This window comes from Polypterus senegalus, chromosome 15 (genome assembly GCF_016835505.1).
Source record: "Polypterus senegalus isolate Bchr_013 chromosome 15, ASM1683550v1, whole genome shotgun sequence".
NCBI lineage: Eukaryota > Metazoa > Chordata > Cladistia > Polypteriformes > Polypteridae > Polypterus > Polypterus senegalus.
The window spans coordinates 42,841,286-42,854,603 of record NC_053168.1 but is presented as its reverse complement, the minus strand read 5'-3'; the positions used below and the strand labels follow the sequence as shown (position 1 = coordinate 42,854,603).

Below are 13,318 nucleotides of genomic sequence, written 5' to 3'. Positions count from 1 at the left end.
ATCCATCCATCCATTATCCAACCTGCTATATCCTAATTACAGGGTCACGGGGGTCTGCAGGAGCCAGTCCCAGCCAACACAGGGCAGGAAACAAATCCCGGGCAGGGCGCGCACACACCGGGGACAATATAGGATCACCAATGTACCTAACCTGCATGTCTTTGGGAGGAAACCCACACAGACACGGGAAGAACATGCAAACTCCATACAGGGAGGACCTGGGAAGCGAACCCGGGTCTTCTAATTGTGAGGCAGCAGCGCTACCCACTGCGCCACCATGCCACCCTTTTTAAACATTTAAATTAAAAATATGAATTTATGAAGTAATAATTTTATTTTAAAAAATCATTAACAATGTATTGTATAGTTTCATTGTATTGTTTCATTAAGATTTTATTTTATCCTTTTGTTTTTTAATTGACACAAATAATGCATAATATAATACCATCTAGGTTAAAATGACTAAAAGTTAATAATGTAAAACTTAAACATAAATTTTAATGTAAACGGCACCTCTTAAAAGAAATTTGAAGTTCACTGCATATAACGAATCTTACATTTCTGAATTTCATTCAGAGCATTATTAAATGTCTCTATACAGACAAGTCCTTTGCGATGTTGCTTAGAAGCTAAATTCCAGACTTGCTGAAAAGTATCTTCAGGAATATCCATGCCAGTATTATGAAATATAGTAGCAATCTGAAAAAAAAAATACATATATGAATTTGAAACACTTTGTAATTCCCCACATTACATGATGAATCAACCTTAAAAAGCTGTGGGCTAGGTTCTTATAAAGCAGTATAGGCTGCAAGACTTACTTTTTAGAACTTAACAAAATGACAAATTCTCTCTTTGCTTACATTTCATACTTTTTGGACAAAACAGTCCTTACCATATAAATACAGTACTTGACTAAACTCTATATAAAAGAACATATTAAGATATATAAAACCACATTAAGAAAATGGTTTAACTAATGTACATTTTAAAACATTGGGGGGCTGGAAATGAAATGGCTAAACTTGAGTAAATGGTGACACACCTCTGATATGTACAGCTGGCCCAGGCTTAAAGTACAGCATGTATTGTATGCAGATGAAGTCATTGACTCATGAAGTTCATGAAGACCTTGGACATACAGTACAGTAACTTAATGCACTGCAGAACTGATATCTATACATTTTTTTCTTGTGCAAAGCCTGCTGGCAACACAGCAAAAACTAATAAAAAGGATGCTGTGAACTCTATATGATTGTTTTGCTTTCTTTTTCAAAAGGAAATCAGATGTGTGCCACAAAGAACATATCCCAAAAGCAAAGCTGGCAGTCCAGATTAGTCAGCCAAAGCCAAACCAAGAAGTTCACCAAATAGCAAGAAGGTTTCTCTTCCATTTACAACCTCTGGACTGGAAGAGTGTTAGAGGAGGCAAGCTGAAAAGTATGGAAGTTTTCTAAAAGATTGAATTCTGCTCCAATGGAAGTTTTAGGCATATCATTGGAAAAGTCCATAAAATATGATAACTAGGAACTGCAGGTATCTCAGATGTATTTTTACAGTATATGATTTACTCTTTAAATCCATATTAAGGGCACAAGTGCCAGGGTGGCTATGACCACTATGATCCAGTACTTTATAGCAAACTAATATTTTTTAATATTAGACCCTAGGTGGGATCGTAAAATGGATTTATGCAACACACAGCTACAAAGATAGCATATAACTTAAAAGTGCAGACAGTGGTATTGACACGAGTAGAAAGGCGGCAGATACAACAAAAGAATACATTTGGAAGTAAAAAAGGATCCATACCAGTCCCTGTAACCACAGTATACTACTAAACATAAATATGAACAGCCATAAACAGGCGTATGGACTAACATAGATGAATAATAATTCACAAGACTCAAGCTTTTACACATTAGGTTTGCTAGGTAAAAATCATTGGATATACCTGTATAATGTAGAAGAAAAAAAAATGAGAATACCTCAGACTTAGATCTTGACATGAAGAGGTGTTTTTCAGTTACTCCTTTTAAGGTGTACAGTGAAGGGTTAACCAAACCTCTGACATCAGATTCATCCCCATAATTGGTGCGGTCACTGACTCTCTTAATGCACGGTGCTGCCAAGTCAGTTCGAACTGAAGGAATTCCACATGTTCGGTAGCCTGGAAGAAAATACAGAACTGGTATCTTTCTTTCTATTTAATTGTGTCTTACTTGGTAATTAGCTATAAAATCTGTAGCAGTAAAAATATGTCTTAAAAAGTGCAGCACCATTTAATTTTCATTATCAGTGGATGGTCTCATTTAATGATGTACTCCAGTGTATTTATGAGTGCAAATTTTATCATTTTTAGAGTTTATGAGGGGGACCTAACAGTCTTTGCCTCATTTATTAAGAAAAACCTTTTACAGAGGTTTATTCTCACCACTCAAAAAATGATATTGTGTTTTTTCACTAAAGTATTGTTATTTCACTATAATAATTGCAATATTTTTTTTTTTTTTGCAAAGATAGTGCCTCTTGCTCTTAGTATCGTTGAGCATACATGTGCTTCGGTCGGCTATTGATGGATAGTTAGGGACAGATTAAGCATGCGCATAGCGTGTAATCAAGGGACAAGAACTCAACAAAGCTTTTAGATATACCTTTAGCTTTAATCAGGTTGGAGTTTAGTAAATTTAGCGCAGGTGATTCAACATATAGAAAGAATGTTACTGAAGGTACCATGGAATTTTCCTGTTCTACTCTTGTATTTTGGATTGACTGGTATTGGACAGTGTGGTTAACTGCAGATTATTACCCCTTTTCATAATGAACACTGGAAGTGTCATTAGTACTTCTCAGTTACTAAAAATGCTTAGTCCATCATGTGATGTGAAGTAAAGAACATCCATTCTCCCCAACCTGAGGGCTACAGATTCAAGGTAGGAGTATTAGCCACGGTGCCAACAGATCACGCTGTTTCAAAATATGTATAGCAAAAAAACTGGATTAAAACTGATATTTTATTTATAGGCTTCTGTTGGTGGATTGCATGTAGCACACTATTTTCTGCTTGGGTGTGCGATTGAGCCCTGCAAAGGGACTAGGGTACAAACAGTTGATTCTTGACTTACACCCAGTGCTGCTGAGATAATAACTTGGCTATCTGTGACCCTAAACTGGGCAGAATAAATGTACCCCTCAGCATATGTAGGATTAAATGTACATTATATGCCTATAATTTCTGTTCAATTCTTGTCACTAGACTGCACCCTATAACTGTACTTAATTTCTTCCTCACTAGCTGTTACTAGACAACCACTATGTGCATGGACATGATGAGACTGATAGCATCATGCAGTATCTGTATGAAGTTATGCAATAATAGTTGCAAAATAACACAATAATTATTGTGAAATGATGTAATTCTTTTGCTAAATAACACCATTTTTAGAGGGAAAGAACTTCCATAGAAACTCTAACAAGTCCAGATAAAATTTATTTTTCAACATAATTAACATTAATACATTTGTTATAATGTGCACAGAGCTTTCCTATGATACTGAAATTAAACATTTTATCTTGTTTATGTAACTTCTCTTCTGTAGATGGCCTATATTTTAATCATAATGCTTTCATGGAGGTAGCCCTCCAGAATGGGAAACAGCAGTTGTAAGGGGGCAGGTCTAGAGATAATGTCCACCATTTCGTAGAGCTGCCTTTTCAATACATGCAGTGTAAGAGGAAGAACTGTTATGAATAAAAAGACGGTTGTCAAACGCTCAAGATGGTGCTTTATTTTCATTTACTGCTGCAAACACCAAAGCGAATCTGCATAAAATTGACCACCTAGGGGTGCCTTTTGATGCATGAAAGCAGTATGGACTACACCCTCAACATCATGAAAAATCAAGCACATAATTTTACAAAAACTGGTTTGAATGTTAGCATCAAGAGAAGGCTTATTGCTCACCTTTCACTTTTAACCATAAGCTGAAATCAGTTTTGTATATTCATGAACATCAAAGAGACTGTGATGATCCATGGGTTTGCTTACCTGCAGCTGAGGGGCCTCCAACCACTGCATTAATCATTGAAGATGAGGTACAAAAATTGTGTGGAACAGAGTTAGGTCGTGTAAGGGTTTTCAGAGCCTTTCCAACAACATAGCCCTCACATTGTAAATCATCAGGTGTAACAAGGCCTTCATTGGTCACACCTTCCTCCACCATTCTCTTCTTTCCTGGAAAAAAACAAATACAAAATTTTAGAATAGCCATTAAAACTTTTGCTAGCTTATCACATTTACGTTGAGTCTAAAAGACAGTTCCAGCTGCTAACTTTTACGGTGTTACTATTAGCCTAATTAAGGGTGCATAACAGTGTTTTGCTTAATAAACAATAGCTTGTTCAATACATAATGAAATCAGTTTAAATGAATTTGTAGAGGAGAACAACTTCTTTGTTAAACAAAGTGTGCCTATTCAAGCAGTGTTTGTTTAAAAGAATCAAATACTACACTTCAGTTAATCAGCTATGGATGACAGCACAGGCGTTTCTTATTACAGGATCAGTGACAACTGTTATCTGCAAAAGAAGCATAATATAAGACATTTCATGTACTAAAAGAACCATAGAATAATTAGCATGCAGAAGTGCCTTTTTATACAGTTATCAATAGAGTCAGTGTAAGGCAAATAACATTACAGGTATTTGCATATAGTAAAGTACTTAATATAAATATAGTGAAGATGCAACATTTGATAAAACATGACATCTCTTTTCTTTAATGGCAACAATCATTTTTTTGATGTAAGAAGGTCACATACAACAAGCTTCCCAGTTTACCAATTATGAATTAATGTACTAAAACTGTGTAGAAGCAAATTCAAAATATTAGTCAAAAGAATTACAGTTGAATACACTGAGACACACTTAAGAATCTTACACTATATTTCAAACTGGAAAAATGGAAATCTAATGTCCAAGATATAAGGTTTGCTCTGTTCTTATTTTGTAATTACAGTGTATTCAGCAAGGTTTTCATTTCTGCTAGTCATTTTTATGTTAGCCTCCAAAATGTTATATATTGCTACTTTATTCATGTCACTGGTTTAGAGGAAAAGAACTGATTTATCTATAAAAGACTTCATTATCTATTGAATTACTGCAGGTCTCTCTTTAATGGAATTTCTGAATGAAATGTCAAGAAATTACAAAAGATTCACAATACTGATCCAAGAGCCCTTGCACCAATCAAGCTGAATAAGTACATCACCTTTCAAATGGCTATATTATGAAACAGACATCATCAATATGATATAGGATCGTCCTTAAAAATCTGCTATTAAATTAAAAAGTTATTTAATTCAACACCAATTAATATTTATATTTGCTGCCCATAATAAGAATAAGAATAAGAAAAATAATCTGGAATAGACATCTGTAGTCTTCTCATGCCAGCCATCTAAATATCAGATAACTCAGCTATGCAAATCCCTACAAACAGTCATTTAGCTTAGAGGCGCCTGGAACTCCCTTAGATCTGTCTGTGAGGCTTTGTTGATTTGTATTTTCAGTTCTAATGTGAAAACCCTCTTGAATTTGCATCTGCTTTGCCTGCATGTAATTATTTTAAAACTGACACTACGTTGATGTCAACTTTTGAAGGCTTATATATTTCATTTAGGTAATTTCTCAGGTAGTGTTCCATTGTATTTTAGCTAAGATTAGTATAAAGCAGGTTCCAAGTAAAATGCTGTCTGTCAGATTTAAAATTGTTTGGAGCAGCCCTGTTTTCTGTATGTGTCATTCAGAACTTTGGTAAAAGTGCTTTGTCTGTCATAATAATGAAAAGCCTTTTTTTAAAGTAAATCTGCTCATTGGAGATTTTGAGCCACACTGAGGCATGCACTGCCCATACAGATTTTGTCATGGCAGCAATTTCCAGGTTCCTCATACTATGGAGAATCTCAATTGAAATGTTGCCAGCAAGTTGCATCAGCCTGTGACTGTATCACTGATGAGTCACCAACAGTATGAGTGTGCATTTAAATAAGCAACTTCAGAGCCAGCTGCAAGGAAGTCTATATAAACAATATGTCTGACAAAGTTGTATAATATATTGCATCTTGCATTGCAACAGCAAGTTATCTTTCTAAAGACAGGGAGCATCAGAAAAGATTAATATAAAGGGCAAGAATCCATTGGGCTGGTGCTGATGAGCACCAGTACTGCACTACAATATCTATACATATATTTTGACTGTGTTATGTGATTCAATGGATTTATGTTTTTTTTCTGTTTCATAGGATATGATCATCCCTATATCAAATTTTAGCAATTTATTTTCTCTGCAGGTGTGGTGGTAGAGAGGTTAAAGTTAGCATATTACAGTTCCAAGGGACTGTGGTTAAATCCCACCCAGTTTTCTCCAGGTATACTGGTTTACTTCTTACATGCCAAGGATATGCAGTTTAGATCAATTGAGCTGATGGAGTATGAGTAAGTGTCAATATGTGTATGAGTATGACATTTGAGGGTCCAGCACCTCATTCAAATTTTGGTTAATGCCTTGAGCCTAGTGCTACTAGGATTAGCTTGGGCTCTTCATAGCCATGAAAAAGTGGATGTGAGTTTAGTGAATAGGGAGATAGAAATGAAAATGTTTAATCTTCATCGCTCCTCTAATTGAAGAATAAGGTCTCCAAATACCTTTATGTGGCCCAATCCAATTATTAATTTCAATCTACTCATGTGTCCACATTGTTAATTTTGTTAGATGAATATTGTAGGATGTATTTAGAGTTTCAGTTTTGGTCTTGATTTAACTTGAATTATACTTAATCTACTTGTGAATAAATGTTGCGTCACAATGTATTCTGTGTTTCCATTTTAATGTTTATTACTGATAGTTTGCTTTTAAGTTTTTGTCATTTTTTACATCTAGTATTTGCAAAAACCATGGATAAAGCTAAATAATTATAATGTCAATGGAAAATATACAAACAGCAAATATTCAATTGATAAACAACTTCATTACTCAGTCATTTGTCCTTGCATTTCTCATCAAATTCTGTTTAAAATGTTTATTTTTAAATACACAACATACAGTATAAAATTATGTTAATTGAATATTCATTATATGTTTAATATAGTTGTTTTTTTGGTATTTACTTAGGTTACAAAAAATCAGAAAATGCACAATAATAATAAATAAATTATAAAACAAACCCCTTGTGAGTATGTTTTCCTCCAAAATAGAGAGAGGCATTTTGTCTTTCCAATTCAAAAAGTTAGCAAACTCCAAAAAGTTGATTTGTCCATCTTTATCAACATCACAGCACTCAATTAAAGCATTCAGAAGCTCTGGGTTTAAGTCCAGATTAAACTGTCTGCACACAACTTTCAGGTCCTCTTGGTTAATGGTCCCATTGCCTTTCTGCATAAAGAAAAATAAATATATTCCAGTGCTGTTAAAGTAAAAGAAGAAGACCAGAAAATGGACACTAGGAAATGAAACCAATGACCCAGAGGTGACATAATTGTCCTGAATTTTTTTTCTCTTAAAGTGAAGTTTTGCAATAAATCTTTTCATCTTTCAAGTTTAAATAAGTAAACATTTATTTTTTTTACAGAACTTTCTAATCGCAAAGAAATTGGCTTAGACTTCATTAAGACAGTCATTATAACTTCTATTTTGTATGGTTTACTTTGTTCATCTACACACCCATTCATCTATCTGATTGCTAAAAGCAGCCCACGTTTTCAATGAAATGGTTTTAAGGACAGGAGCATTGGATACTTAGGAGAAAAAACCCTGCATTAGACACTTGTCCATCAAAGGACATTCTCATGCACACACACTCACACCAGACCAATTTAAAGTTCCTAGTTTTTAAGGTTATACTGTATATCCTACTCATGTTTGAACAGGTTTTTTCTCAGTATTTTCTCTCTATTATAAAAAGAAATCCTGGAAAGCAAAAGCAAGGCAATGATACATGATCTTCTCAGAAGTTCTCGGTAGATATTTAAAAGACCCGCGAGACAAAAGAGACTTGCCATGGAGCATCTTGCGGGGACCGTAAACATGATACTTAGTGCCAAGAGTTTGTCCCTGGGCTGTCTCGCGGGGACGTGAAACATGAGATTCTTGAGAGACGCACCCTACTTACAAAAGATATCATATAAGAGCACACCCATCAAAAAACAGTCAGTCGCAGTAAAAGCACGTACTGCACACAGATCATGTGCTCTCAACACATATAAAGCGTACAAGGACAATACAGAGAATAGAGACCCAAAGGCGTTGGAGAGAAAAAAAGGCAGATAAGAGATTATGAAAGCAGTGGAATTCAAAAGGCTCAAACAAATGATGGCACGATACACATGCAGAGAAAGGTACAAAATATGAAAGCAGTAAAATTAGAAAGTATTGTAGCCTCCCAGCCAGGTTGAGGCCTTTTTGGTTTTAAGTGGCTGTTTGGTCCGATTGAGGGAGGGCGGAGTACAGCATGGAATACTGATAGCGGGGTATTGATTGATGCGGTAAGGGGGTGGAAAGATGTAGGGGATGAGGGATTGGAGAGGGTGCTAGAAAGTTGTGTTTGGGGTTACGAAGTCAGCGATTGTTTAAGTAAAACTTTTGTGACACTTTATCATGTCAGTCGGTACAGTATCAAAGAAAAGATAAAAAAGATCGCATTACCGAAAAACAAAAGGTGATTAATCATCAGAACCAGGTGTACTTGAAAAAAGAGTAGGACAAATCTAGGTCAGAAATAAAAGGCAAAGAGTAGACAACAAAGTCATTTTGCATTTGCATCATTCAATGCACAACGTGGATTTACACAATAAGAGACCATACGCTATGAGAATCTGTGTTCCTGGAACAGTTAAAGCAATGACTTGAAAAGTTGAATTTCAAAGAATACACAATTCGGTCAGGTGTATATTTATGATCACAGAGAAGCGATGCAAATTTTAAAAAGAAAGGTAATGTATATATTCCGAGAATATCATTACACATCAAAGGAGATTGTGATACGCCATTCGTATTAAAATGTTTACAGTTTACCGTGAGGATAGCTTTTGCTATGGCAATAAATAAATCACAGGGACAAACCTTAGAAAAAGTCAGATTATTTATTAGAGAAACAGAAACAATATTCACTTACGGTCAGTTATACGTTGCATTGTCACAATGTGTCTCCAAAAAATATTGTTTTTAATGAAGCTTTTAAATAAAAGTGCAAATAATGAAATTGAAACAATTCCAAAGAAAAAAAAATTTTAATTGTATATCTGATTAACCAAACACAGGGGTTGGCGAGCGAAGCGAGCAGGGGGTTAAGCCCCCTAGTAATTTTATAATATTAACTGCTTTGTGTGTTTTATAAGAGCCAAAAAAATTGTCCACAGCATATGAATATAGTTTGCAAGTTATTGCATGGAAAAATTGTGCATCTTCCAACTTGAAACTTGTTCTGAACTGAGTGTGTAACCAGTGTACTAGTGTCAGAAGTATTAAAAAAGTCTTTAATAAATAGAGATTGTTATTAATAATAATAAATAAATATTGGCAAAGACAGTCTTTAACAAATATTAAAAGTAGAGAAGGTCAGATTTAAACAGATTGAACAAAATAGTAAAAAAAAAAAAATAGATAAAAGATTGATATAAATGACTGATTTAAATTAAGTGGGTTAGAGAATGTTATGTTATGAAACTGGTAAGAAAATACTGGTTAAACAAAATGAATAAGATGTAAAAAGATTTTACCAAAAAATTATAAAAAGCAACAACATTGACTAAATTTAGAACTTAATATAAATGAACATACATGAATTGTTAAATGTTACAGGGAACCTGAGTATAAATTGAACTAATGGATAATACTAAAAAAAATTGAATTGTAGCATATGACTATAATAGATTGACAAAGGAGCACACACCAAACTACTCAACTCTTGATGCCTTTAAAAACAGTGATCTGAAATCATGGCTAACATCTTAAAATGCGCTAAATGGCACCCACTGTGTTTATTACCAAAGCCTTTTAAACATGACACCAAACAAAGATAAAACAGAGCCACATTATGCCCTGGAATTCTCATCCTCCCCACAACCATGCACAAGATGGGGCTTGCACCTTGTTTCATGCCTCCACGTAGTAACTGTTTATCTGTTCAATTGCCCCATGGCAATAATACAACACTTAAAATAAAAATCAACTGTTTCCCAAACACTTTCATGAGAAGTAAAGAACACAGTGACTGTGTATAATTTCATTCTTATAAAATGAATCCAAGAAGTTTGAGCCATGGAACATTACAGAAGTGATAAACAAAAAGAAAAATCTCATTTGAGAAGTTTATTAGTCACAACTTTTGGGGGTGTTTCTTCAGAACTGTTTTCTATGTTGGCCGAACATTGAATCCAGGACTTGTGCCTATCCGTCGACATTGCTGCCTGGAATTCTCTAGCTGCTTGCAACCCGGATGTAGACAAACAAGTAACAAAAATGGCAGGATGTTGATACAATATTTTCAGCTCTGTAGTATAATGAATAAACATTGGAAACTTTAAAACAATATAAAAATATGGGAAACTAGTATAAATTAGAATACAAGGTAAGGGAGGTTCTGGTTTTCCTTTATAACACACTACTATAACCACATTTCTTCTGTGTTCTGTTCGCCGGAGCATAAAAACAATTTAGCTAATCTATGTTCAAAGCAAAACATCCAACACCAGGTGCAGGCCTAGACTATGGGGTATGCTTTAGCCAATCAAGTTAAAGGTTAACAGCAGAAACTATAACTAGAAACTGTAATTCTACCTCGAACACTGAGAATTTCTATTTAAAATAGACCAGGTATTCTGAAAGGTCTCCACTTATCAGTAAACTTTCTGATATTACCAAAAAAATTACATTTCTTAAATATGTCTATAGATGCAATCGCAAAAGGAATCTGTGAAGAGTGTGAATATGTAACAAATATATTAGACTCTTGAGTGGATTAGACACTTTTGTTAATGTAGCATCTGCTTTCTGCCCTTAAAGTTTAATCATTTTTCAGTCAGTCATTTACTAAACCCCGTCCTGAACATGGTCACGGGGGTTGCTGGAGCATATCCCAGTTACCAAAGGGCTCAAGGCAGGAACAAACCCTGGATAGGGCACCAGTCCTTCAGGGTTAAAGTTTAATACTTTGTTCTGCAAGTAAATTAAAAAGAATTAAATATGTAATTGTATTAAATGTATTGACTGAATAATAATAATCATCATCTTTACTGCAGGCAAGTCTTCACTTTAATCTTCTCATTATACTTAGCGCTCTTGCCACTCTAATGTTTCATTAAGTGAGAAAGGAAATAATGCATAAAAGGTGCACCATTAATGTGCAAATATTTTCATTACAAGTCTTCATAAAAGATTAATATACACGTATATGTGAGCTGTAACATAACCTGAATACCATCTTGTATATTAAAATAAAACTATTTTCTGCTGAATTTAATAAGAAAGTGTATAATATATCTAAAGTATGTGGTGGTTACAAAAAACCAATTCAGTATCCATTTGGAGAAGATATTTATATTATATAGTCTAATTGAATACTATGCCTTGAAAATATCTGTTTCTTTGTATTATGAGTTTAATTTCAAGGCATTAGTATTTGACATAAGACATAAGAAACAGAGTGTACTGTTCACTATATCTCCAGCATATAAAGATGTTATTTGAATGAAATTGTCACATTTTATGGGTAGCACCTAATCAGCTATGTATAACACAGGCAAATTGTAAGACAAAATTAAAGGATATAAAGTGAATATTTTCCAGCTATTTTATCATATAGTTTTGAGTCTTGTTGTTAAAAGGAACCCGTATTTATGAAAACTCCCTATCACGTATACCTTCTATGTAATTAATGTAGGTAATTAATTTTTTAATAACATTTCCTCTCATTTGCTCATCTGTTTTCTGGACCAGTTTTCCTTTTTTTGACTATTGTGAGCTGCAGGGTAGCCCAACAGCAACAGGCACATTCATATATACACCTCATCACATTCACATGCAAGTTTATGGTTTCTTGTTAACCTAAACAAATACATGTAAGTAAAAAAATGTAAAAAAATAAAAGTGTCCAGATAAAATTAAAATAGACACAAGGATAGATTTATTGAGAGTGTCCATGTCAGAAATCAGACACAGGTACCCGTAGCTTTGAGGCAAGACTGCAAAACACTCACCACCCAGAAATAATTTTACATAAACAATAAAAGAACTGTGTAAAGCTAACAAACAACTACTATTACAATTGTTCTTTTTCACAAAAAAAGTGACATCACCTTGTCATAGTGTCGAAATGCATCCAGTAACGTACTGAAATTGTGGAAATTCACTTTTTTTAGATGTTGCCTTATAGCAGCTAAGACTGCACGTTGTCTGTCTTTCCCCCGCAGAAATTGGAGGGCAGGTGTATAGTGCAAGAGATCACCAACTCCTGAAATTAAAAACAAATACAAATTTATATTATGCAAATTAAATCTAAGATGGACAACTAGGAAACACATATGCTTACAGATATTCAAGATACAGACTGTATTAGTTTTAATTCAGAAATGATTATCTACTACTAATGTAAACTCTTAAAAAATCAACTGAATCTAGGCTTAATAGTGAAACGCTAAATGTCCTCGACATTAGGAGGAACCAACTCATTCTACAGATGAGATTTGTAGTATAGAATTAAACAAGCTGTACAAGATGCCTTGACATCTTTAAAAAGGCTGAATAAGGTTTGTCTGTTAGATCATGTAGTACTTGAGTGTTGTAACATGTTATCCATTACAGATGTAATGAGAAGTCAAGCAAAATGACACCTTTTATTGGCTAACTAAAAAAAATTACAATATGCAAGCTTTCAAGGCAACTTAGGCCCCTTCTTCAGGCAAGATGTTTTACTAAGCAGAGTTTCACAACTTAGATAGCAACACAATGTGTCCATTATTGTGATGGTAACTTTAACTGAACTGTATTTTACTGTTTGTGTTTTGTTCTCTTAGTAATAAAAATATATATTACAGGATTTACTCTTCATTAGTAATATATTTAAATATATTATTAATATTGTCAAATATTACACTTTTTGCACAACATTGTATGCTAATTTATTCATTTTTATAACTGTTCAACAATGCAGTGACCCACCATATTCATCAGGACGCAGCAAAATTCCAAATGTGTGGTCAGGAGAGACATTCATGGTATCCGCAATACTTTTAAAAATAAAAGTATTAAACCATTAAATAATTG

The 13,318-nt window shown here is 34.1% G+C and overlaps 1 protein-coding gene across 1 annotated transcript in view; it reads right to left on the bottom strand.

Annotated features, from left to right (window-relative positions):
- Positions 1 to 409: 409 nt before the first annotated feature.
- Positions 410 to 13,318, bottom strand: part of efhb (EF-hand domain family, member B) — a 28,279-nt gene continuing 15,370 nt past the window's right edge. The window contains exons 8-13 of the mRNA XM_039737513.1: positions 13,214 to 13,281; positions 12,352 to 12,506; positions 7,225 to 7,432; positions 4,049 to 4,234; positions 1,989 to 2,170; positions 410 to 699 (exon numbers count right to left, since the gene is read on the bottom strand). Of these exons, the coding sequence (XP_039593447.1) occupies positions 535 to 699; positions 1,989 to 2,170; positions 4,049 to 4,234; positions 7,225 to 7,432; positions 12,352 to 12,506; positions 13,214 to 13,281 (964 nt within the window). The 3' untranslated portion in view covers positions 410 to 534. The remainder of the gene's footprint in view (positions 700 to 1,988; positions 2,171 to 4,048; positions 4,235 to 7,224; positions 7,433 to 12,351; positions 12,507 to 13,213; positions 13,282 to 13,318) is intronic.